At 39.1% G+C, this 18,939-nt stretch overlaps 2 protein-coding genes across 4 annotated transcripts in view; one reads left to right on the forward strand and one right to left on the reverse strand.

Moving 5' to 3' along the window:
• The first annotated feature begins 723 nt into the window (after window positions 1-723).
• LOC118342189 (4F2 cell-surface antigen heavy chain) lies at window positions 724-5,664 on the forward strand. Of its 3 annotated transcripts, none has more exons than XM_035680664.1 (10): window positions 724-869; window positions 2,006-2,390; window positions 3,288-3,452; window positions 3,546-3,637; window positions 3,719-3,796; window positions 3,879-3,937; window positions 4,032-4,212; window positions 4,786-4,893; window positions 4,977-5,039; window positions 5,124-5,664. In XM_035680664.1, exons 2-10 carry the CDS (start codon window positions 2,015-2,017, stop codon window positions 5,517-5,519), a joined length of 1,518 nt encoding a protein of 505 aa, XP_035536557.1. In that variant the 5' UTR covers window positions 724-869; window positions 2,006-2,014; the 3' UTR covers window positions 5,520-5,664. The 3 variants fall into 3 exon arrangements, with proteins under 3 accessions (XP_035536557.1, XP_035536555.1, XP_035536556.1); XM_035680662.1 differs by lacking the exon at window positions 724-869 and adding an exon at window positions 1,596-1,880; XM_035680663.1 differs by lacking the exon at window positions 724-869 and adding an exon at window positions 1,597-1,880 and having other exon boundaries at window positions 3,546-3,631; window positions 5,124-5,519.
• Window positions 5,665-6,477: 813 nt separating this feature from the next.
• Window positions 6,478-18,939, reverse strand: part of ptgir (prostaglandin I2 receptor) — a 23,797-nt gene continuing 11,335 nt past the window's right edge. Inside the window, exon 3 of the mRNA XM_035680700.1 lies at window positions 6,478-9,500. Coding sequence (XP_035536593.1) covers window positions 9,213-9,500 — 288 coding nt within the window. The 3' untranslated portion in view covers window positions 6,478-9,212. The remainder of the gene's footprint in view (window positions 9,501-18,939) is intronic.

The following is an 18,939-nucleotide window of genomic DNA, read 5'->3' on the forward strand; positions in this document are numbered from 1 at the left end:
AAAAGAAAAACAACCGAGCAAATTATCACATTTTCAGAAGCTGAAGCCAGCAAACGTTTGGTATTTTCAGTTTTAAAACTCAAATGATGAATAGATTATCCAGATTATTATGTATTTCCAATTAAAGGACCTAGGCGTGATGTATTTAGTTGGCACCGTTTTTTGCATGTATTCATTAGTTTTCCAACCTGTATAACGCGTGGGTCAACGTACATATGGCCTGTGAAGTGAGCAGAAGGAAAACTATGGAGGTGGGGGCCGGTGGCAATTCCTTGCGTACTCATGAATACGCTATGAAAATATACCTAGTGAAAATTATATTTCTTTCCCATTTTCTTGCCAAGTCAGATCCTCTTTAATTTAATGTATCATTCATGTAAAAAATATATGCCTGAAATATAACACTAGATTAAATCTCTCATTGTATCTCAATGCCTCCAGATTCTTGAATTTACAATCCTGCATTTTATTCAAACATTCAAAACCAAGACATTCATCACAATGACTGAAAACTACACAGGAGATACATAAAAATGATAATTAAAAAAAGATGGTTCAAGTCAAAGTCAAGACTGCCACATGAAGGTCTCCGGGTTGGGGTGGGGTGGGGGGGCTCTCTGTGGCAGTCATGGGTTCTTCAGAATGTGTTGAGAGGGTGTGGTGAGGCTCGGCACCTCTGTATTAATTGACTGAGCGGAGCTTTCACTGGACAGAGTGTCCTTCTCACCTCCTCATGCCTGACAAGTCAGTCAAATACTCAACTCAGGACGGCACTGCTCGGCTGGGAACGCTTGTAGAGAAATACAAAGAGAAAAAGAAGAGAAGGAAAAGGAGAACAAAGGGAAAGGCAAGAAACTCGGACAGAAAATGTGAGTAATGACTGTTACTGTGTTTGGGTGGTGGACAAAGTGGTTAGTGCTGCCTTACAGCAGGATGGTGCTGGGTTTGAACCTGACTGGAGCCTTATGGTCCAGAGCAGCTGTTTACAGCCTAATGGCCACCAGAGGGCCCCTAAACCAGCAACTACTGCCAGGTAAAGCTTGTATCTGCAAAATGTCAACATTTTATAGGAACTAACAGAAATGTCAATGCATTTGGGGGGAAGTTTATGAGGCTGATGTTTTTTAAATGGTCTCAGTCCAGGCTTTAACTTTATATGACCAGGACATTGCCCCGTTGACATTAAAAATCTATTTTTACACGAGTGTCCTGGATAAAATGGCTGCAGCAATAGCAGACAGAGACTTAATAAAATAGATATGAAATGAAAATAGATATGAAGAGTAATGAAGGATCAACAAGTCAGCTGTGATCAAAGGGATACTATCAGACTGATATAATAACAGCCATCAATATTAGAAAGTAGATACACATAGAGTATATAAACATCCATAATCCTATTTTAAGTTTGGTGGTCATTTATCTTTTTATGTAAAATTAAAGAACATTCTGTATTTTGTACAGTGTGATAAGAAGTAAAGTAAGGGGTCAGTTCATCTTGCCACTAACTCCTTGGGCAGCCCTGCTCTAAAGTTTGAATAACATAAAGGAAATATATGATTATCACAGCACAAGTCAAATGGATATATTCCAAAATGTCACTCATTTTACTTTGGAAATCCCTCTTTGCCTGCCTTAGAGAAAATCTAATTGGGAAACCCTCACTGAGGCCTTTAGCAAAGGGTCTGTGATTAATTTGTGGGGTGTCACCTGACCTGCAGTTAATTGAATCAACTGAAACACCTGTGTAACAGAAAGTAGCAGGGGGAAAGTTTTTAGTCCTTCTGAGTACGGTGGTTGAATCCTGCAGCAGTGTTACCATCTGTGGTCCTCCCGTGGTCCATATGGAACACAGTGACAGAGAGGAGACAGGCAGCGCGGTATGGAAACCAAACCAACAGGCACAAACACAAACTACAGCAACAGTTGGCCAACTTCTGCCTGCTATAACTTACCTTTCTGTTTATATTTATATTAATCTCACTTCATGTCCTCCCACCTGCAGCCGGGCAGGATGCCTCTGAACGCGGGAGACACCGGGTACGGCAGCGTGCCAGGTCCCGGGCTGTCGGGCGGTGAGGTAGCCTCGGAGTCGGCCCCACTGCTCATCCCGGTGCCGGAGCCGGAGCCGGTCCAGCAGTGGCAGCCCATGAGCAAGCAGCAGCTGGAGGTCGCCGCGGGGGGGGCGGGCTGGAGGAAGGTGCGTTGTTACCTGGTTCTGCTGTTCTGGCTGGCCTGGGTGGCCATGCTCGCCACCTCCATCGCTATCGTAGTGATGAGCCCCCGGCCGGTCGCGACGCCGCTCAGGTGGTGGCAGAAGTCGCTGTTCTACCAGCTGCAGCCCGACCTGTTCACCGAGGGGCAGGCCGAGGAGTCAGGGGGCGTCAATGGTGAGCAAATACCGGTATCATTTTTTTTTTTAGAAAGGTGCAATATTTTAGAAAGTTATTTTATTTTTAGCCCCCTCAAAAACAATGCGCATTATTCCAGGTGCTGTCAATGTGTAACTTTTGAGGAACACATTCATTCAGTTTGACTATGTGCCTCCTGGTGGCCACCTAAAGGAATGACCGTATCTCCAGACTGACCCCCAAGTATCGTTCATACTGGGGGGTAGGGGGGTAAATATGAGCTGCCACTTTACACAGAAAGTGTTAAGTGGCCGCTCATATTTATATTTAGCACACAAATTCAAGAATAAGGTTAAATATAAATCCAAAACTGAAATATGGTTTTAAAAGTGGATTTTGACACAAAAAGATCATGTGAAAAAAAAAAAAAAAAAAAGCAGAGCCCACTTTAAGGCCCTTGTCATGTTCGTTGATACTGTAGCTTGAGTAATGCATTGCTCAGAGGTTTGTTGGTGGGAATGCAGTTTGTGAGAACCAGGTGGCTGTTATTAATCAGACAGTTATGTTCACAATGTTCGAAAATCTTCTATCAGACCGCAATGTTTAAAAAAAATCTTCAATCAGACCGCAATCGCTGACAAAGCAGAAATCAGGCTGTTTGATCACTGTGAGAATGAATCTTATCTCAGCTCTGCACATGGCTCTGTTAACAGAGCAGAAAATTACTGGGAACAGATAGGTTACCTTAAAAACAAGAACACCACGTATGTTATGAGCATCTGTTAACAACATGAAGCAATGTATTTAGTAGTCTGCGTGAACCAAACATAAATGGTGACTAAAAAGTGTACTGAGATTAAAAATAGGCACAAATGAAGTGAGGAATGATGTTGGTATGAAACTTTACTAACTCAGTTTAATGTTTGATCTCTCAAGCACTGTGTGAGCAGCTTCCGTACCTCAGGTCCCTGGGTATAGGGGCCCTAATCCTGGAGGGTCTGTTTGATAAAGGGGTGTCTCCTTTCAATGTCACTGCGACTGGTGAAAGGAGCAGCACTTTGGCTCAGATCCAACATCTGCTTGCAGAGAGCAATAAAGCAGGCGAGTAAATGACTAAGACTACTAAGACTTTTTTTTTTTTTTTTTTCTCCTACATGAATTGATGATTGATTTGCTTTTTTATTGTTCCTGCAGGTCTCAAAGTGGTGTTGGACTTCTGTCAACTGGATCTGTTGGGACCTCAAGATGTAGCAGGAAATGCAGACGAGCCCTCAAACACAGTACTTGTACAAGCCTATTCTCTGGTCATGCTTTTAAATTCTCAGTGAGACTAGATTTAGTAAAACATAATGTTACTTCTTCCACAGCATGCACTCCGGTTCTGGTTGGAGCAGGGTGTGGACGGCTTTGCAATCTGTGACACGGATGCAGCGTATTCAGAAAAGGTAAAATGATGCTTAGTAGTGTTTTTGTATTCTAATGCGACTTTCCATAAACTCATTTTCCAATAAAATATTTACATTTCAGACTCTGCTGGAGTGGAGAGGCGTCTTCAAGGAATTCAGCAATAAGGAGGAGGAGGAAAGGTATCGTTACAGATGCAGATGTGGACAGATGTCTTTGTTCGTTATATAATGAAGCTCCAAGGTGGTTTAATTGTCTGTCTGTGTGTCTCTTCAGGATTGTGGTGGTAAAACAGACGCAAGACATTCTGTCTCCTCTAAACAACATTACGCTGGTGGATGTGGTCATGAAGTCGATTCTGCCATCTTCGCCTCACCTACTATCTGCTAAGGAAGTTGCTGTTGCTATAGAGACAAGCCTGCAAACAAGAGAAGAAGATATATGGCCCAGCTGGACGGTAAGACATACAGTATGTGTAGGGACCACATAACGTGAGCATAATTCAGTACACAATAAACTTCTATTAAAGTCCTTTTGTATATTCTGGTGGCAAAGTACAGTCTGAATAAGATTTTTTTATAAAACGACGGGCAAGCTTTAGATACCTATGTCTTCCCTTTTTATATATTTTATTTGGCAGAAATGTTTCATTTAGAAAGCATATAAATACTACTTGATGGTATAATTTTACATACTTTTACAAAGCCTGCATAAATTGAATATACTGAATGTAGGACTGCAACTAATCTGAAGATTTTTTTGATCAAATTGATTTTATCGTTTGGTCCCAAACATCAGAAAAAAAGTGAGAAACGCCCAAAATTTAAGAGTCCAAGGCGGCTTTTCAGATATTTGTTTTTGTCTGATCCAAAGGTATTTAATTGAGTAACATACTGTGTGTCAAAGAAAAGCAACAGTAACACATCAGTTTGCAAAGATATAACCTCACATTGGAGAGACTTACTCAATTATCAAAACTGCAACTATTTTGTCGGTTATGTTAATATACAACTGCAATGTGTTTCTGCAGATTGGAGGTAAAGCATCTCATGACTTGAAGAAATTACTCCTGGTGTTGATGATGACGCTGCCAGGATCCCCTGCAGTCCAGTATGACGAAGACATCGACCAAACACAGGTGAGATCCTGCCTGAGGACTTTGAGGAGCATTAACTATCCATTTCAAAAGTCAGATGTTACCAAATATTTTTTTCCATACAGAACGTGTCTCTGAAGGCTGGCTCGTCACATGGAGAGATGAATGAACCATCAGACACTCATACAGTGAGTAACAAAGCCAGTTTGTCCATTCACATCACGTCATTAACTGTCTGACACTTCTCTACGTCTCTACCATCCCTCCCTCAGGACAAGAAGAAGGCGAAGCATTTAGCTGTAGCTCTTTTTACCTCCCTCAGTCGCTCCAGAGCCAGAGAAGAAGCTCTTCTGTACGGCAGCTTCACTTTCCTCCCCTTCAATTCCTCCACCGACTCCTCCTCCAACTCCACTCTACCCTCTCCTCCATCTCTCGCAGTCCTGGCCTACTTGCGCTCCTGGGGTTGTGTTCACTTCCTTATCCTGCTCAACGTCGGACCTGAGGTTCATGCCCTGGATCCTGCCTGGGCCCCGAGTATACCTAAAGCTGGAGTGTTTGTGTCAAGCACAGGAATGGACCGTTTGGGAGCAATGACTCTGGACACGTTGGAGCTGCAGCCCCACGAAGCCATCGTCATCAAACTGTTTGAGGCAGGAAGCTACTCGTAGAGCCTCCGTAGTCAGCTGTGTGGAGATTGAGCTACTGAGATTTGAGTTTTCCTCTCACAGGAGGACACACGTCTGACACAATTAGTTTTTTAAAGTTGTGACAGAGAACAGACAGAAAATAAAATACTGCTTGTGTTACATCGTTTGTTGTCAGTATAGTGTGTCTTCTTTAGTCCTCTGGAGTTTGTTTATTCACTGGTGAATTCACTGAGAATGTTTTATTTATGGTAACATAACTTGTATATGATGAAGAGACGAGCTGAGAACCAGTTGAAAATGTTACACAAAGAAACATGGATTATTAATATTTTCATAGTAAAGTCACAAACAAGTAGCAATAAAGTCACTCAGCATGTAATTATAGTTTCTTATATTTTTCTATAATATAGTACTGTTAATAATAAATCAGACGCTGAGTGTGAGATGAAACAAAGGGGCTGAAAGGAATGGAATCTTTTTTTTTTTTTTTTCTTTTTACACATCAAAGAAACTATGTGACATTTCGTGGTTAATTCTGGTGAACATGTGGCCTGTGTTATGAACTGGCTGCAGAGGCGTTAAACAGTCCGTTGCCTGCGCTGCTGATAAAACAAACGACATTGCCATTCTAATTACTCTCACATGTGAAATCTTATTCTCTCATACATACAGTCTGCACAGTTTTGCAACTGCATTGATTTACAGCATATGAGCGTCATCTTTTTTGCCACTACACTGTCACTGAAGATCGACTGCCTGTGGAGAAACTGACAGTTTACACCGTGTACACCAGTTAACCACACAGTGGTGCTGCAGTACCAGTCACTGCTCTGCTGCTCTTCAACAATAAATTATAAATGAGGCTTTGAGGTCATGAGTTTCTAAAGATGGCAAACCAATATTATTACATAAAAATTAGACTGTTTACATGATAAGTTGTCATCATTCATCTCTTGAATTCAGTATTGTTAATGTTGCATGTCATTTTTATTTGCGTGAGCCCTCCTTATTTCCCACATAAACCAGCACTTTCAAATGTAAATATTTATCTGTCAGTATTAACACTTTAGCTTTCTTTCTGTTACTATTTGTAAAAACGTCACATTTTTACACAAACACACACACCCACACATCATTTTCCTGCTGCATCATGACCTAATTGCTAAAAGTCAAATTAATAACAAATATTTTGTGTACAAAAACAAGAGTGTTCAGGCAATGCCCTCTAAAATTGCTAAATCTTCTCAAAAGTGGTGAACATATAAATAGAACACAGACCTTAATGGGACATCACAAAATCAGCATAAACATTTAGCAAAACATCTCTCTGTTTCTCTTTGGGAACATATACAGACATAAGTTGTGAGACATTTTTTAGTTTTCTTTTCTATTAATACTTTATTTCACATGAACAAATGTGTACCACATAATGAATGCTATTTTGTTTTCTAAAAATGTATTCTTTCATTCATTTTTTCAAGGATTTACAACTCAAATAATTGCACCCTCAAGGGTCAGATGTGCTAGTGGTAACGTGTATGACTTACCTCGGGATCATGCATGACTGAGCATTTAAAGACTATAAGCGAAAAGTGAATGTGCAACACAGAAAGAAAACAAAAAAAACAAACTCAAATCACTCAACATGTCTGCACTACACTGCATAAACCAAAACAACACAACTGCAAAGACAAACATTATAGCACAGTGTAAAAGGCATAAATATACTACATTTAAATGCAGTTACAGCATTAAAGTCAACAACAACAGACTAATTCTCACAGTGCCTTTTGGAGCAGCAGAGTTTTTCCAAACACAAGAGGCTCTTAAGAGACCATTCACAGACAATCATCATCATAGGTAGCTTAGAAATCAGTGAGGGTGACAAGGAGGGGTGGAATCAAATGTTCATGCAATACATTGAATATGAATTAAGCCTAGTTTGAGACTAAAGTGACCTTTTAAACCGGATTGACTCACTCTCAGGCAAGGTTTGGAATCGTCCTAAACTTAGTCTAGTCTCGGATTATCCAATCTTTTCACTAATTTTACTTTTCATTTCTTGCATTTTTGGACCGTGAGAGGGCTTAGATGATTTTAACAACAACAGTAACAATAGTAATTAGTCATTTTTGAACTGACCACAACGACCAAAAAGATGAAATTCTAATCTGTTTGTACATATATTACATGTTCATATTCATGTTTCATAGTACTGGCAGTCTGTGCTGCAGGTGGAACAGTGCAGTCTGTAAGGGAACACCCCTGTGTTATTTGATCTATTTCAACAAAGAGCAAACTGCACTATGAGTCAGACAAGTAGTTTCTGATAGGAGCAATTTTCACAGGTACAGTGTAAATGCAACACAATTTGGACCCAGTCATGGATTTTTATATTCCAGTAGTAACTAATCCAAATTCAAGATTTGTTTTTGAAAATCACTCTTTAGCCATGCTAGCGGTGTCACTCTAGAGATGGAAATGTCATCCATCTGTCTGCCACTTTGATACTATCAGATGGATTGCCATATCTGTGGTGCCAAGAGCATAAATTGTGATAACTTTAGCAGCCCCTTAGCTTTTCATTTAGTGCCATCATAAGGTCAAAATGCAATTTGTCCAATACATTTATTTAATTCAATTCAATTCTTTTTTTCTTTTTTTTTAGCACAAATTCATAACAAAAGATATCTCCCGACACTTTTCAAATAGAGTAGGTCTAGACCGTACTCCTTATAAAAATTTATGACCAAATAAACTGCAAAATTGATGATGAGTCTCAGCTGTAGTTTGTGTTTTGTGCTAATAAGCAAATGTTAGTAAGGAAACACACTAAAGTAAGATGGTGAATATTGTAAACATTGTACCTGCTATACGTCAGCATGTGCATTGTCATTGTGAGCACATTAACATGCTGGCATTACATTTTAGCTCAAAGCACAGTTGTGCCAAAGTGCCTTATAAGGACAGCTAGCAGGGCTGTAGACTTTTAGTTTTGTTAAGACGTGCTTATTAATATTTATACTGCACTTTGTCTGGGGAACCTGCTTCTTCTACATCTGTTCATTTATTCAAGTGACAACTTCTCCTCTTTTTAATAAAATATGTGTCTCTGTTGCATCCCTCTCACTGATGATAGATGCATTATTATTCTGGTCAAGGGAATTGGATTACCAAGTCATCAACCCCAGTGATGACAGGGAAATAAACTACCATCTACTTGTTGACTGTGACCTGCATCTCATTTAATCAGTCAACTAAATCAAGAGTTACTTGGCCAGTGCCTTAAAGTAAAAGCTGAGAGAAATAAGACAGTATACATTCATGCATATTGTGTACCCATATAGCTTTACCCGAGTGCATATATTCAGATTTTTCAGTATATTAATCATAGGCATGATATGGTTTGATGTGTTAAGTGCTAAGTTACAGTGCTGTTTGTTTTATGGCACAACGTTGAAACCGTTTCCATCAGTCAGTGGAAGTTTAAGACTTAGTGCAATCATTCTTTCCAACGTTAGTTCATAGGGAAAATGAAACGGCGACATATAGAAGATTTCCACTGCGACAGATACTTCTTTGTCAAAGTCTTGGTGAGTGGAGAAATCCTGTATGCAAATGTTAAACTTTCATTTCAGAATGCTCCAGTGTTTTATCAAACATGAAAGTCTCCTAGCCTCCAGTGACCCTGGACAGTTGAGGGTTTCTGTTGGGTCACAGAGGTAAATTGGAGTACATGTTGGTCTGTGGAACTGTCACGTCCGGAGGGTTGCGCTGAATGTGATTGTCAAGGGGTAAAGACAGAGCGCAGTGTGCTGTTGTTTTCACAGCTCCTTTGCTGAAGCGGCAGCTCAGCAGAGAGCAAAGGTGGCGAAACACAGACTTGCGGCAGATGATGAAAACCCAGGGATCCACGATGGGGTTGAGGGCGTAGAAGCGGAACGCCGTCAGGTTCTCTGTGTCGCCGCAAAATGGGTGTATGGCGTTGATAAAACCTGCAATCTAAAGAAAGAGAGGGTTGGGGTTAGACAGAGTCTTTGGTATTCAGAGATTACAAATGTTCAGAATGTTCTCCACACGTCACCAGTTTACAGAGCACAGGCATCCCCTCTTTCATCCCGCTCAGAGTTCAGATAATGTAATGCCAGGAAAATACAAGAAAACTGTGTCTTCTGTTTTAATCGTTACTTATCCAGAGCAGGTTTAGTAGCATGAATGACCATCTGTCCTCAGCCATTACGATACAGAAATACAGTCTATTATTTGATACCGGTTCATATTGGTGATATGTTACTAAGATTAGGATGCATTTTAGAAATCTTACATTTATAGTACTCAGTAAAATGTTATTTTAATAATATGGGATAAACTTGGAGAGATCAGTATTATATATTGTGCCATCACACTTAGAGCAGGTTTTCTTTGGTGTTTTGGGTGTGTTTTTGTTTATGATGCCTGACTACTAGCATACCAGGACAAGCTGATAAGTGCTTAATCAGTGACTACTGTTGGGAAATAATCAGTGACAATTTTGATTATCAGTTAATAGTTTCTAAATCCACCAAAATATTAAACATTTGCTGATTACAGCTGGACTATTTACAGCTGATGGAAGACATTGCATTGGGCTGTGGTAAATGGTAAGGGACATTTGTCATTATCTTTTTTTTTTCTGGGAGACCAAATTATTAATTGACTAATCGAAGAATCAATATATTAATTACAAAAATTGAAGCTTGCTCAGGGGACACTGTTTTGGTAACCCGTTGTCCCACAAGATCAAACATGTTGTCTGCTGGATGGAGCCAAATCGAACTGATTCAATTCTCTGTAACAGTAGAACACGATGGACTTGTCGGCACTTTGGTGTTAAAACCAGATGAGGATACATGGCCGTGTGTTTAGTATCAGTGTCAGTTGAGACTGTGGTTAGTCTTGTTACCAAATGTCAACATCCGTCTCGTTAAACCGATGCAACGCGCTCTGTGGGAGCATGCCTTTAGTTTTCAGAAGTACAAAGTGTCCTGATTACAGATGCAGACAATGCTACATGATAAAACCACAACTTTTTCCTGCACCAACCTTTAATATATGACACGCCACAGACAGGCATCCTAGACAGCTGCAGCTGGCTGCTTATTCATCCTGGGCAGAGTCAGGAGCAGCAGCTGGCCCAGGAAGCTTCTTTGTCACCTCACTCCTCTTCTCTATCAACAATTCTCCATTTCCTCCATGAAATATCCAACAAACACTGGACTAATTAATGGCTTGTGCTGATTGAGTGTTTTTGTGCATTGGTGTAAATGTTTCTCTGTTGCTATGGCCTGGGCTGAAAACTAATAAGCTAGAGACAGAGTAAGAGGGGCCAGAGGGAGCAAGTCCAGAGCCAGGCCAAACCAGACTACCAGAGGGACCAGACATGGGGCTGACTATGTCCTCTCCATGCTCATTAAATAGCTAAACTCATACGGATGTGGTCGCTTATATTGATCTACATCTACACCCACAAGAAAAACAGAGGGAGAGAGAGAAAGAGTCTGACTACATGGAAACACAGAACAACAGCAAATATTTGGTGATGCTTCTATGGGGATGGTGAGCTCAGTGGCATAATTGGTTAAAAACCCTGAAACAGTGTTGTCATCTTAGAGGCCAGAAGTGGTTACAGTCCAAGTGGAACAAAACAACGTCCAGATGTTCCTGACTTTTTAGGAAGTAATCATATTATTTCAGGTTGTGTGAAATTTCTTGAATTGCACAACCAATGTTGGATTCTAAATGATTCCACAGGCTTAATACCAGAAGTATTTATGGATTATAATAATACTCACACAGACAAACGCATGGTCCGAAATGAGATGTACACAGATCGAGATGGTGTGGCCTCAGTTTCCCCTTCAAATTAGAACATCTTTCCTTGCAAGAAACAAACTTCACATTTTGTAATTTGACCCGATGCCACCCCTTTGTCACAGTCAGTCAATTTTCCCACATCAGTTACTCTGTTCATTTGCACTGGCATTTAACAGAAAATGTCAAGTTACACCCTCTATTCAAAAATCCATTAGTTTGTGTGTTAAGTTCTTTCTTCTTCAGTTAGCTAACAATTACACTTTGTAGTTACTAGGTGTGATTATTTAGTAACAACTAATGTAAGAAATAGCCTGTGTGGCGCAACACATTTTAATTTAGTGTTGTGTAAATTTTACACCCTTGTTTGAACTCAAACAAAGTGCAGTTTCAACTGGCTCCAGATTTATTTGGAGTTTTTTTTTAGGATATCAGCACAATACAGGAGGCACAAGATCCAATACATGTTTCCAAAGCCTCAGAAACAATGCAAAAGATGTCGTTTTTGGACAAGAATCACAACACTATTAACTGTCTTGGCTTATCACCAAAAAACAAGCCTTATGCTGGCAACAATTTGTTATTTGAATTAATACTTAAAGGAAAAATTAAACTTGGGCCTACTGGCATAAAACACACTAACAAACACAATGACAAATGTCTCTTTTGCTCAACGTGCAGTTATCGTACACTTCATTCATCATGCAGTGTTGCCAGAAACCTTTCAAACAGAAATGCATCCTTATACGCTCTCCATCATCCTTGCCCTTGTTGTCTCGCTCCACATTACCACCCTCACCCTTGCTTCTGCTCCTGCATGCCACCCTGCCTCTTATGGTTGTCTCAACAGACCTCAAGCCCCAGCAGAAAGGGACACTAATCACAAGCTGTCTTTTCCAAGCACTGCAGGCTGTGGGGCCAAAACTGATGAGATGTCAGACTCTCCTTAAACAGGAGCATATTAATGTATCAGTCTGTGGATGAAGAGCAGGCCAGAAACGGTACGCAGCAGGCGAGGATCAGGGTGAATATTCTGGAGAACAAAGAATCGTGTTGATGCAGAAAGCTTTGAAGGAACATACCGTGAGTGAAAGCAAATTTGTTCATACGTGTCCTGTATAAACAGATGCATACAGTACATTCATAGGCGGATGCACACACACTGAATGTTTTACATGTGCAAACACACTCATTTAGTACCATCCACTACTCTGTGATCTATACCTAGACTCATATCTTAAAATATTGTCAAAGAAATAATTTTAGGACTGCAACTAACAATTATTTTAATATTTTAATGTTTGTTAAATCTGCCGATCACCTTTTTTTATTAAATTGATTCATTTCTCTACAAAATGACAGAATTTCTTTGAAAAATAGCATATCCTCACAGCTGAGGAGCTGGAAATAGGAAATGTTTTGTCATTTTTGACTTAAAAGATGAATCAATTATGAAAATAGTTGCAGTTTATTTTTATGTTCATTGATTTACTGACTAATCAACCACTTCTTTGAGGTCTAAATAATTTAACTGAATTCTCGACTGAGACTCTTTATGTACCTGGACCCAGCTGGTGTGAATGGGTACATCCTGGCAGAGACACATAAGATGATATTTGGGGCTGATGATTCCTGTGTCTTTCAGGAAACAGACCACGTAATGGATGTCTACACTCTATGACCCATTATTTTCCATCTTCTTGGTCCTGGAGGACTCTTCCCAACTCCTTCTTCCTGATCCTGTTTCACTGCAGAATCATTACATGGGGATGAGAGGAGCCAGTGAAGAGATTACAGGCCTTTCACAGAGGACTGTTTACAGCAGTGAGCAAGCACACAGAGAGAGAGGTAGAGAGAGGCTGCAGTCTTGCAGAAGTCTTTAAAGGAGTAGTTCAACATTTCCGGAAATATGCTTATCCTTCCAAGAGTAAGATGAGAAGATTGATATCAGTCTAATTTATGTTTGTTAATCCAATAACTGCTTTTTGGTCCACTTAGAGGTAGTGAAAAAGTGGAAACACAACACTGATATATTGTCATCTTTTAAGTTAATATGGCAAACCTGATAGCAAAAGGTTTCTCATTTACACATCCAGCAGACATGGATAATGGAAGCATTTATTCTGGAGTGGAATATTATAGAAGAAGTCCAGTATTCACTTACTTATGTATCTTCGTTCAGTTTTGGTCTCCAACAACTCCTAAGGAAAATATTTTGTTTTTTAACAGCTAAATGTTCCACTATTCGCTAAATGTGTTTGTCTAACTTTGTGTGTCGTTTGATGCTGAGCAGGTAATGTGTGCCCGCTAACTTACTGATCTGAGTTGCTTTCAGTATTACAACACATGCAGATGTGCAAGCAATACTGAGCCCCCTCTCAGGCAACGTACTGTACAAGCTGCCCTACCTTCTTGGTGGAGGTTGTCTGGTGCTGTACGCAGCCTTAAAGCAAAACCTGCAATTACGAATCAGGGCTTTAGGGGGAAAAATAATTACATTTGTTTTTATTTACAGGTAAATCTTCTAAAAAGACACTATTAAGAGATAACAGTGTTCTTTGTAGTAAAATGTGAATAAAACTTTTTTTTTCTTTTGGAGCTTTTAAGTTTATTCATATTAGTTTGAATATTTTACTATTTCACTCAGCATTTTCTTCCCCTTCTGCTATCTGCATTTAACTGTACTCAAAGCTAGCAACCTACGCACTGAAAATGGCACCTTACCTTCACCCTGATCTTGTCACAAACAGTACGAATGTAAACAACCTTGCAGCTGTTATCTTTATTTTCGCGAGAATTTAAAAATTGTTCAACTAAAACAAGCCCCCAACATTATTTTGCAAGGGCTTAGCACAACCCACACCATTGGGATTTATCAAAGAAATAGAAACAAGGGGTTTTCCCCCTATGTGATGGGTTCAGCTAAAAATGTGTCATTCTGGCGATGCAAGACTACACTGTACTTAACGTAAAGGCATGAGACTGATTTCAAGAGATGATATTTTACAGAATATTGAACTTTTCCTTTAGAAAGAGCTGCAGTTTGATGTGGAAATTAGGCCTAAGTATGACAAATAAATACAGTTTAACGGTGTGTAAAACTAACTAGTTTTTGAGTTCTCTGAGTTCTTACTTCTAATTTAAGCCAGGTTTATTCAGTTTTTCCCTTGCACCTCTGCCGTTTCCATTGCACCTCTGCCCTATCTCCTAATCATTCAATCAGTCACTTTCCATCCTTCATTTCTTGTAACTCAGTATGAAGTTACAGTTTCAAATTCAACACTAATTCAAAAATCTTTACACACTGTCCAATAAAGTACATTGATCCAGGATTCCCAAGAACATTGGAGTTGATTGAACACTAGATTCCCACCCACTACCCTTATTTCAAGTCAGTCATTCAAAGAATTAAATATACATGTTTATCCCCAGGCTGTCTGAACTTTGCCCCAGATTTAGTTCCTCTAGGACCACATAATAATGCTGTCGGTGAGTCCCACAGCGGGTTAATGTAAAGGTAAGCGTGTTTCTGTGCTGTAGGGGAATTTCACTGATCCATACTCTGCAGTTAGAGCGTGAGGAGGTGGTTTGTTGCGTGTGAGATACAGAAAAAGATACAAAGAAGAAGAATGAGTGGGTGTGTGCTAGCGAAAGCGTTTACGTGCATCTGGTTCATATAATCAATTTGTACAGTAAGTTCTCCTCAAGCTTTGTTTAGTGGCTTTTTCAACACAGAAAGCATATCTATAGCACAGATGTCCTATAAATGTAGGTGTTCTGTTTCAGAAGCAAGAAAACATTCAAACACGTGGCAGAAACACAAGGAAATAAACTTTCATCAGGGTAATTTCCCTGTCTGGACATCCATTAGGGAAATTCCTCTCTAACAAGTGCTTGAGACCGCAGCGAGTTACCTGGAGCAACTTTTATAGCGTTTTCAAACCAATTGTAGAGAACAGTCATCACGGCGACACTCAACTATCTGGGAGGAAAAGTGACCATAGGTCAAAATAACTATATATTTTTCATACACACACATACTTGCCTTCTGCTATAAATCATGCCTGTTGTTTAATTCTTCATTCTCTTCCTCAGTTTGTGAAAAAATAGCATATCAAATATAAGATGCAGCTTTTATGTTAACAGAATCTATCTTTATCACCTTTTTCTCATGAGTAATGTTAAGGGAAGAATTTAGAAAGTGACCCGTGTGATGAGTAAACTGACATACATGTGAAGCTATAAGAGTTGCTGTCGACTTGACAGCTGATGTTACCAAATATAAAGAGGAAGTGAAAGAAACTGCGAAAGGCTGAAAACCCAACAAATTGAAATATGAAGTGGGCTGATATGTCTCGATAAGAATAGGTCCTCTTTGGCAATGTCGCAAAACCTTGTGACTGTTGCAACAGACAGAGACCCAGCAGGCGTTAACCGCAGCTTCTCTTCAACAGAGATAAAGCTACAAGAGGTTTCTACTGTACCTACTTTATGCTGCTGATGTTCCAAAAAAAAAAAAGAGTGAATGTAATAGCTTGAATGTATGTGATTATTGCAGTATTTCATTTCACTACTTGGAGCTAATTCAGATCAGTTTTTTGGTTTTGTAAGTCGGTTGCAACACACATCCTGTCACAGAGAGCCACATGGATGGCAATTACGCCCCACTTTTTTATTTCCTGGCCCTGTGCACACTTCATTATCTCATTTGCTAACCACTGAGCACTAGGCAATAAAAATGTTGTATTTTATTTTCTTTGGCAATGAACACACATCTACTTGAAATAATTTTGTTGTTTTAAAACGATACGAGTTTATTCATTATTTCTATCGCTTATGACAACAACTTCATCACTGAGTTCTGGGAATGTGACAACATCTGTGATAACAATATAAGGGGTCAGACAACGAGAAGGGCTGAAAATAAAATTCTAATTTAACTTTAAAATAGTTGTTCCCAACCTATTCTATCATTGAGTAAACCGACGACCCCTGACTAAATGACATATTTTATGGCTGTTATGCATAACAATAACAATTTAGATCAACTGATAAACAGTGTTTTATTAACCAGAATACTGAACACAATAATTGCATAAAGTTTGACAAGTGATTTAGAATAAACATAACAAGGCTGTTTAGCAGAAAGTGAAGGCTGTCTGAATATAGCTTGTCTTCAGGTCTTCACCATTATTTTATCCTGTGAGGTTTTATCACTTGTATATCATAAATAATAATCTAAACAATTAAAACAATTTCATTTAGTTTAGTTTTTCAGTTTTGAGATATTGGCCTATTTTATTTTTTTCTTACACCCCTCAAAATCAAGAAGGCCTAGCGAAGCCCTGTGAAGCTCTGGAAACCCTTAGTGGGGGTTGGGAACTAGTGCTTTAGACCACTTGAATATTTTATATATTAACATTATATAATGTGGCTGAACTGGTTTAATATTTTTCTGCTCATATTGATTTCCATGTCACATTTTCCCAATTTCCTAAAAAGTGTTATGTTATCACAACATATAGTAATGATGGGCAAAACTTTGTGAAATATGAGAGAAATTGTTGAACTCTTTCTGTAATTCACCTTCCAGTCACTATACAGGGAATAAAGGTCCCAGGGGCTCAGATATGTGTTTTGGGTACTTGAAGCTAAAATGTATAGCTTTTGGGGTTAAAATGTGGTACTTTCATGTTATCTGAATGCTGGAGTATTGTTACAAGTTAAGACAGACACTTTTACTGTGGCTCTGTTTATATGCTGCTATTAAGTGTTACTGATCTGGCTAGCGGCCCGCTACCTTTATGACAAGGCCAATAAAGTCTGTTCAAATCACACCTGGCACTTTTAAATTGCATGATGTACTTCACCCCAAGCGACTTAAGTGTCTAATTTCATTACTAACAAATGATAAATTAGCTGTGTAAAGACATGATATCTTTTTGCACACAACAGTGATGTGAGAAGATAACATTAAAGTGACATTCGATACTTGGATGCATGATTATTGTTTTTGGAACATCATTTCAATTACTTCTCACTGTCATACAGGGCATCAATGTGCAAACTTTTAACCTGTTGTAAGTTGTGTAGGTCAGTCATTTGAATTAGTGCAATCAAATTCTGATGTAAATGTCTTGTTTAATATTCCAGATAATTTTACGTGGCATTTAAACAAAGTTACCTGATGAATACATAATATAACAGTACATAACAATCAGCCAAGTCTTGACATGCCGGCCTGCAGTTTCCTCCAAGAACAAACCAGAGCTAAATCAATCTTTTATTTCAACATGCAGTGTGTAGGTGTTTTTGTTCTGTTTTGGGACTCTAAAAACAAACATGACATGTTACGCTTCATCAAACTAAAAATGATAATGGGAGGAATATCACAATGTTGTTTTTGGTTAAGCACAATAACATTGCATAAGTAATGCCAACCATTTAGTAACATGCTGCATAATGGTGTAGATTACAATGTCACTATACAGTATAACCAACAACAGCTCTTACTGTGCAGGGTTGGCACAATTCAGGTGTTCAACAAATCTATTTTCTCTTTGCGCTGCTAACGTGAATTGAGGAAAACCAGACGTGCTTCCATTACTAGTAAATGTAAAATAAATGCTGAAAAGTAAGCACAGATGCAGCTGTGCTTTTCTGTTTATTTTCATTTTCAATTATCCTGGGAAAAGTTGGCTAGTTGTTTTTTTGTTAATGATGATCAGAACAGTTGGTATCCAGCATCCCTTACTGTCAACATCCAACTAGGAGTTTTTCCAACTGGGCTTCTAGGACTATAAATCTGTGTGCCGGGCTGCCTGCCTGGTGGGCGTCAGCATTAAAGGGGCATCTAAGGCAAACTCTCAAACAGTAGATAATAACAAGGGTGGGTGCCTGGATTATGGAATTCATCACAGACAGTTTGAGACCTAAATTTAATGAGGCGAATTTGTGACTAATAACAATTAAAAACATGGTTTTAGTTTTTGTGTTCTTTACTTAACATTTTTCCCATCCAACATCAGATTACAAGAAACCACAACATGATCAATTTGGAATACAACAAGACAACTGCTGTTAACGTATAAAAAATTTTTTTGTGACAGATGAAAAGATTGATACCACTAGGATGTCTGTAAGGTAGCTGGTTGATTTAGTTTAAGTTAAACACCAGAAACAGCAGGAAACAACTCGCCTGGCTCGGTCCAAAGGACTTTTTCTCACTCTGACCTGTTGCCAGGTGACCAGCTGAGACAGTGGGAAGTCACACGTAACAATAGCAACATATTTTTACCCTTTGGTTGTTGTACGGATTAAACAAATGAGATGTAGCATGTTCATTAGTGAGCTTAAAATGTGCTGACAGGCGGATATTGTTACCTCTGAACTGAGCAGGCTAGCTTGTTTCCACCTGTTTCCAGTCTTTATGCTAAGCTAACAGTCTGCTGGTTGCAAAAGCAAAATCTCAAACTTTTTTTTTTTTTATATTCTGTATTTGAGTAGCCAACTCAGTTCTCAGTCAACTTCAGTTTTTTATCTTATTACACAAAAAATAGTTAGTCTATGAATATCTTTTCTGAGCTGCACA

The sequence above is a fragment of the Morone saxatilis genome, unplaced genomic scaffold (assembly GCF_004916995.1).
Source record: "Morone saxatilis isolate NCDOM2014 unplaced genomic scaffold, NCSU_SB_2.0 Contig8, whole genome shotgun sequence".
Classification (NCBI taxonomy): domain Eukaryota; kingdom Metazoa; phylum Chordata; class Actinopteri; family Moronidae; genus Morone; species Morone saxatilis.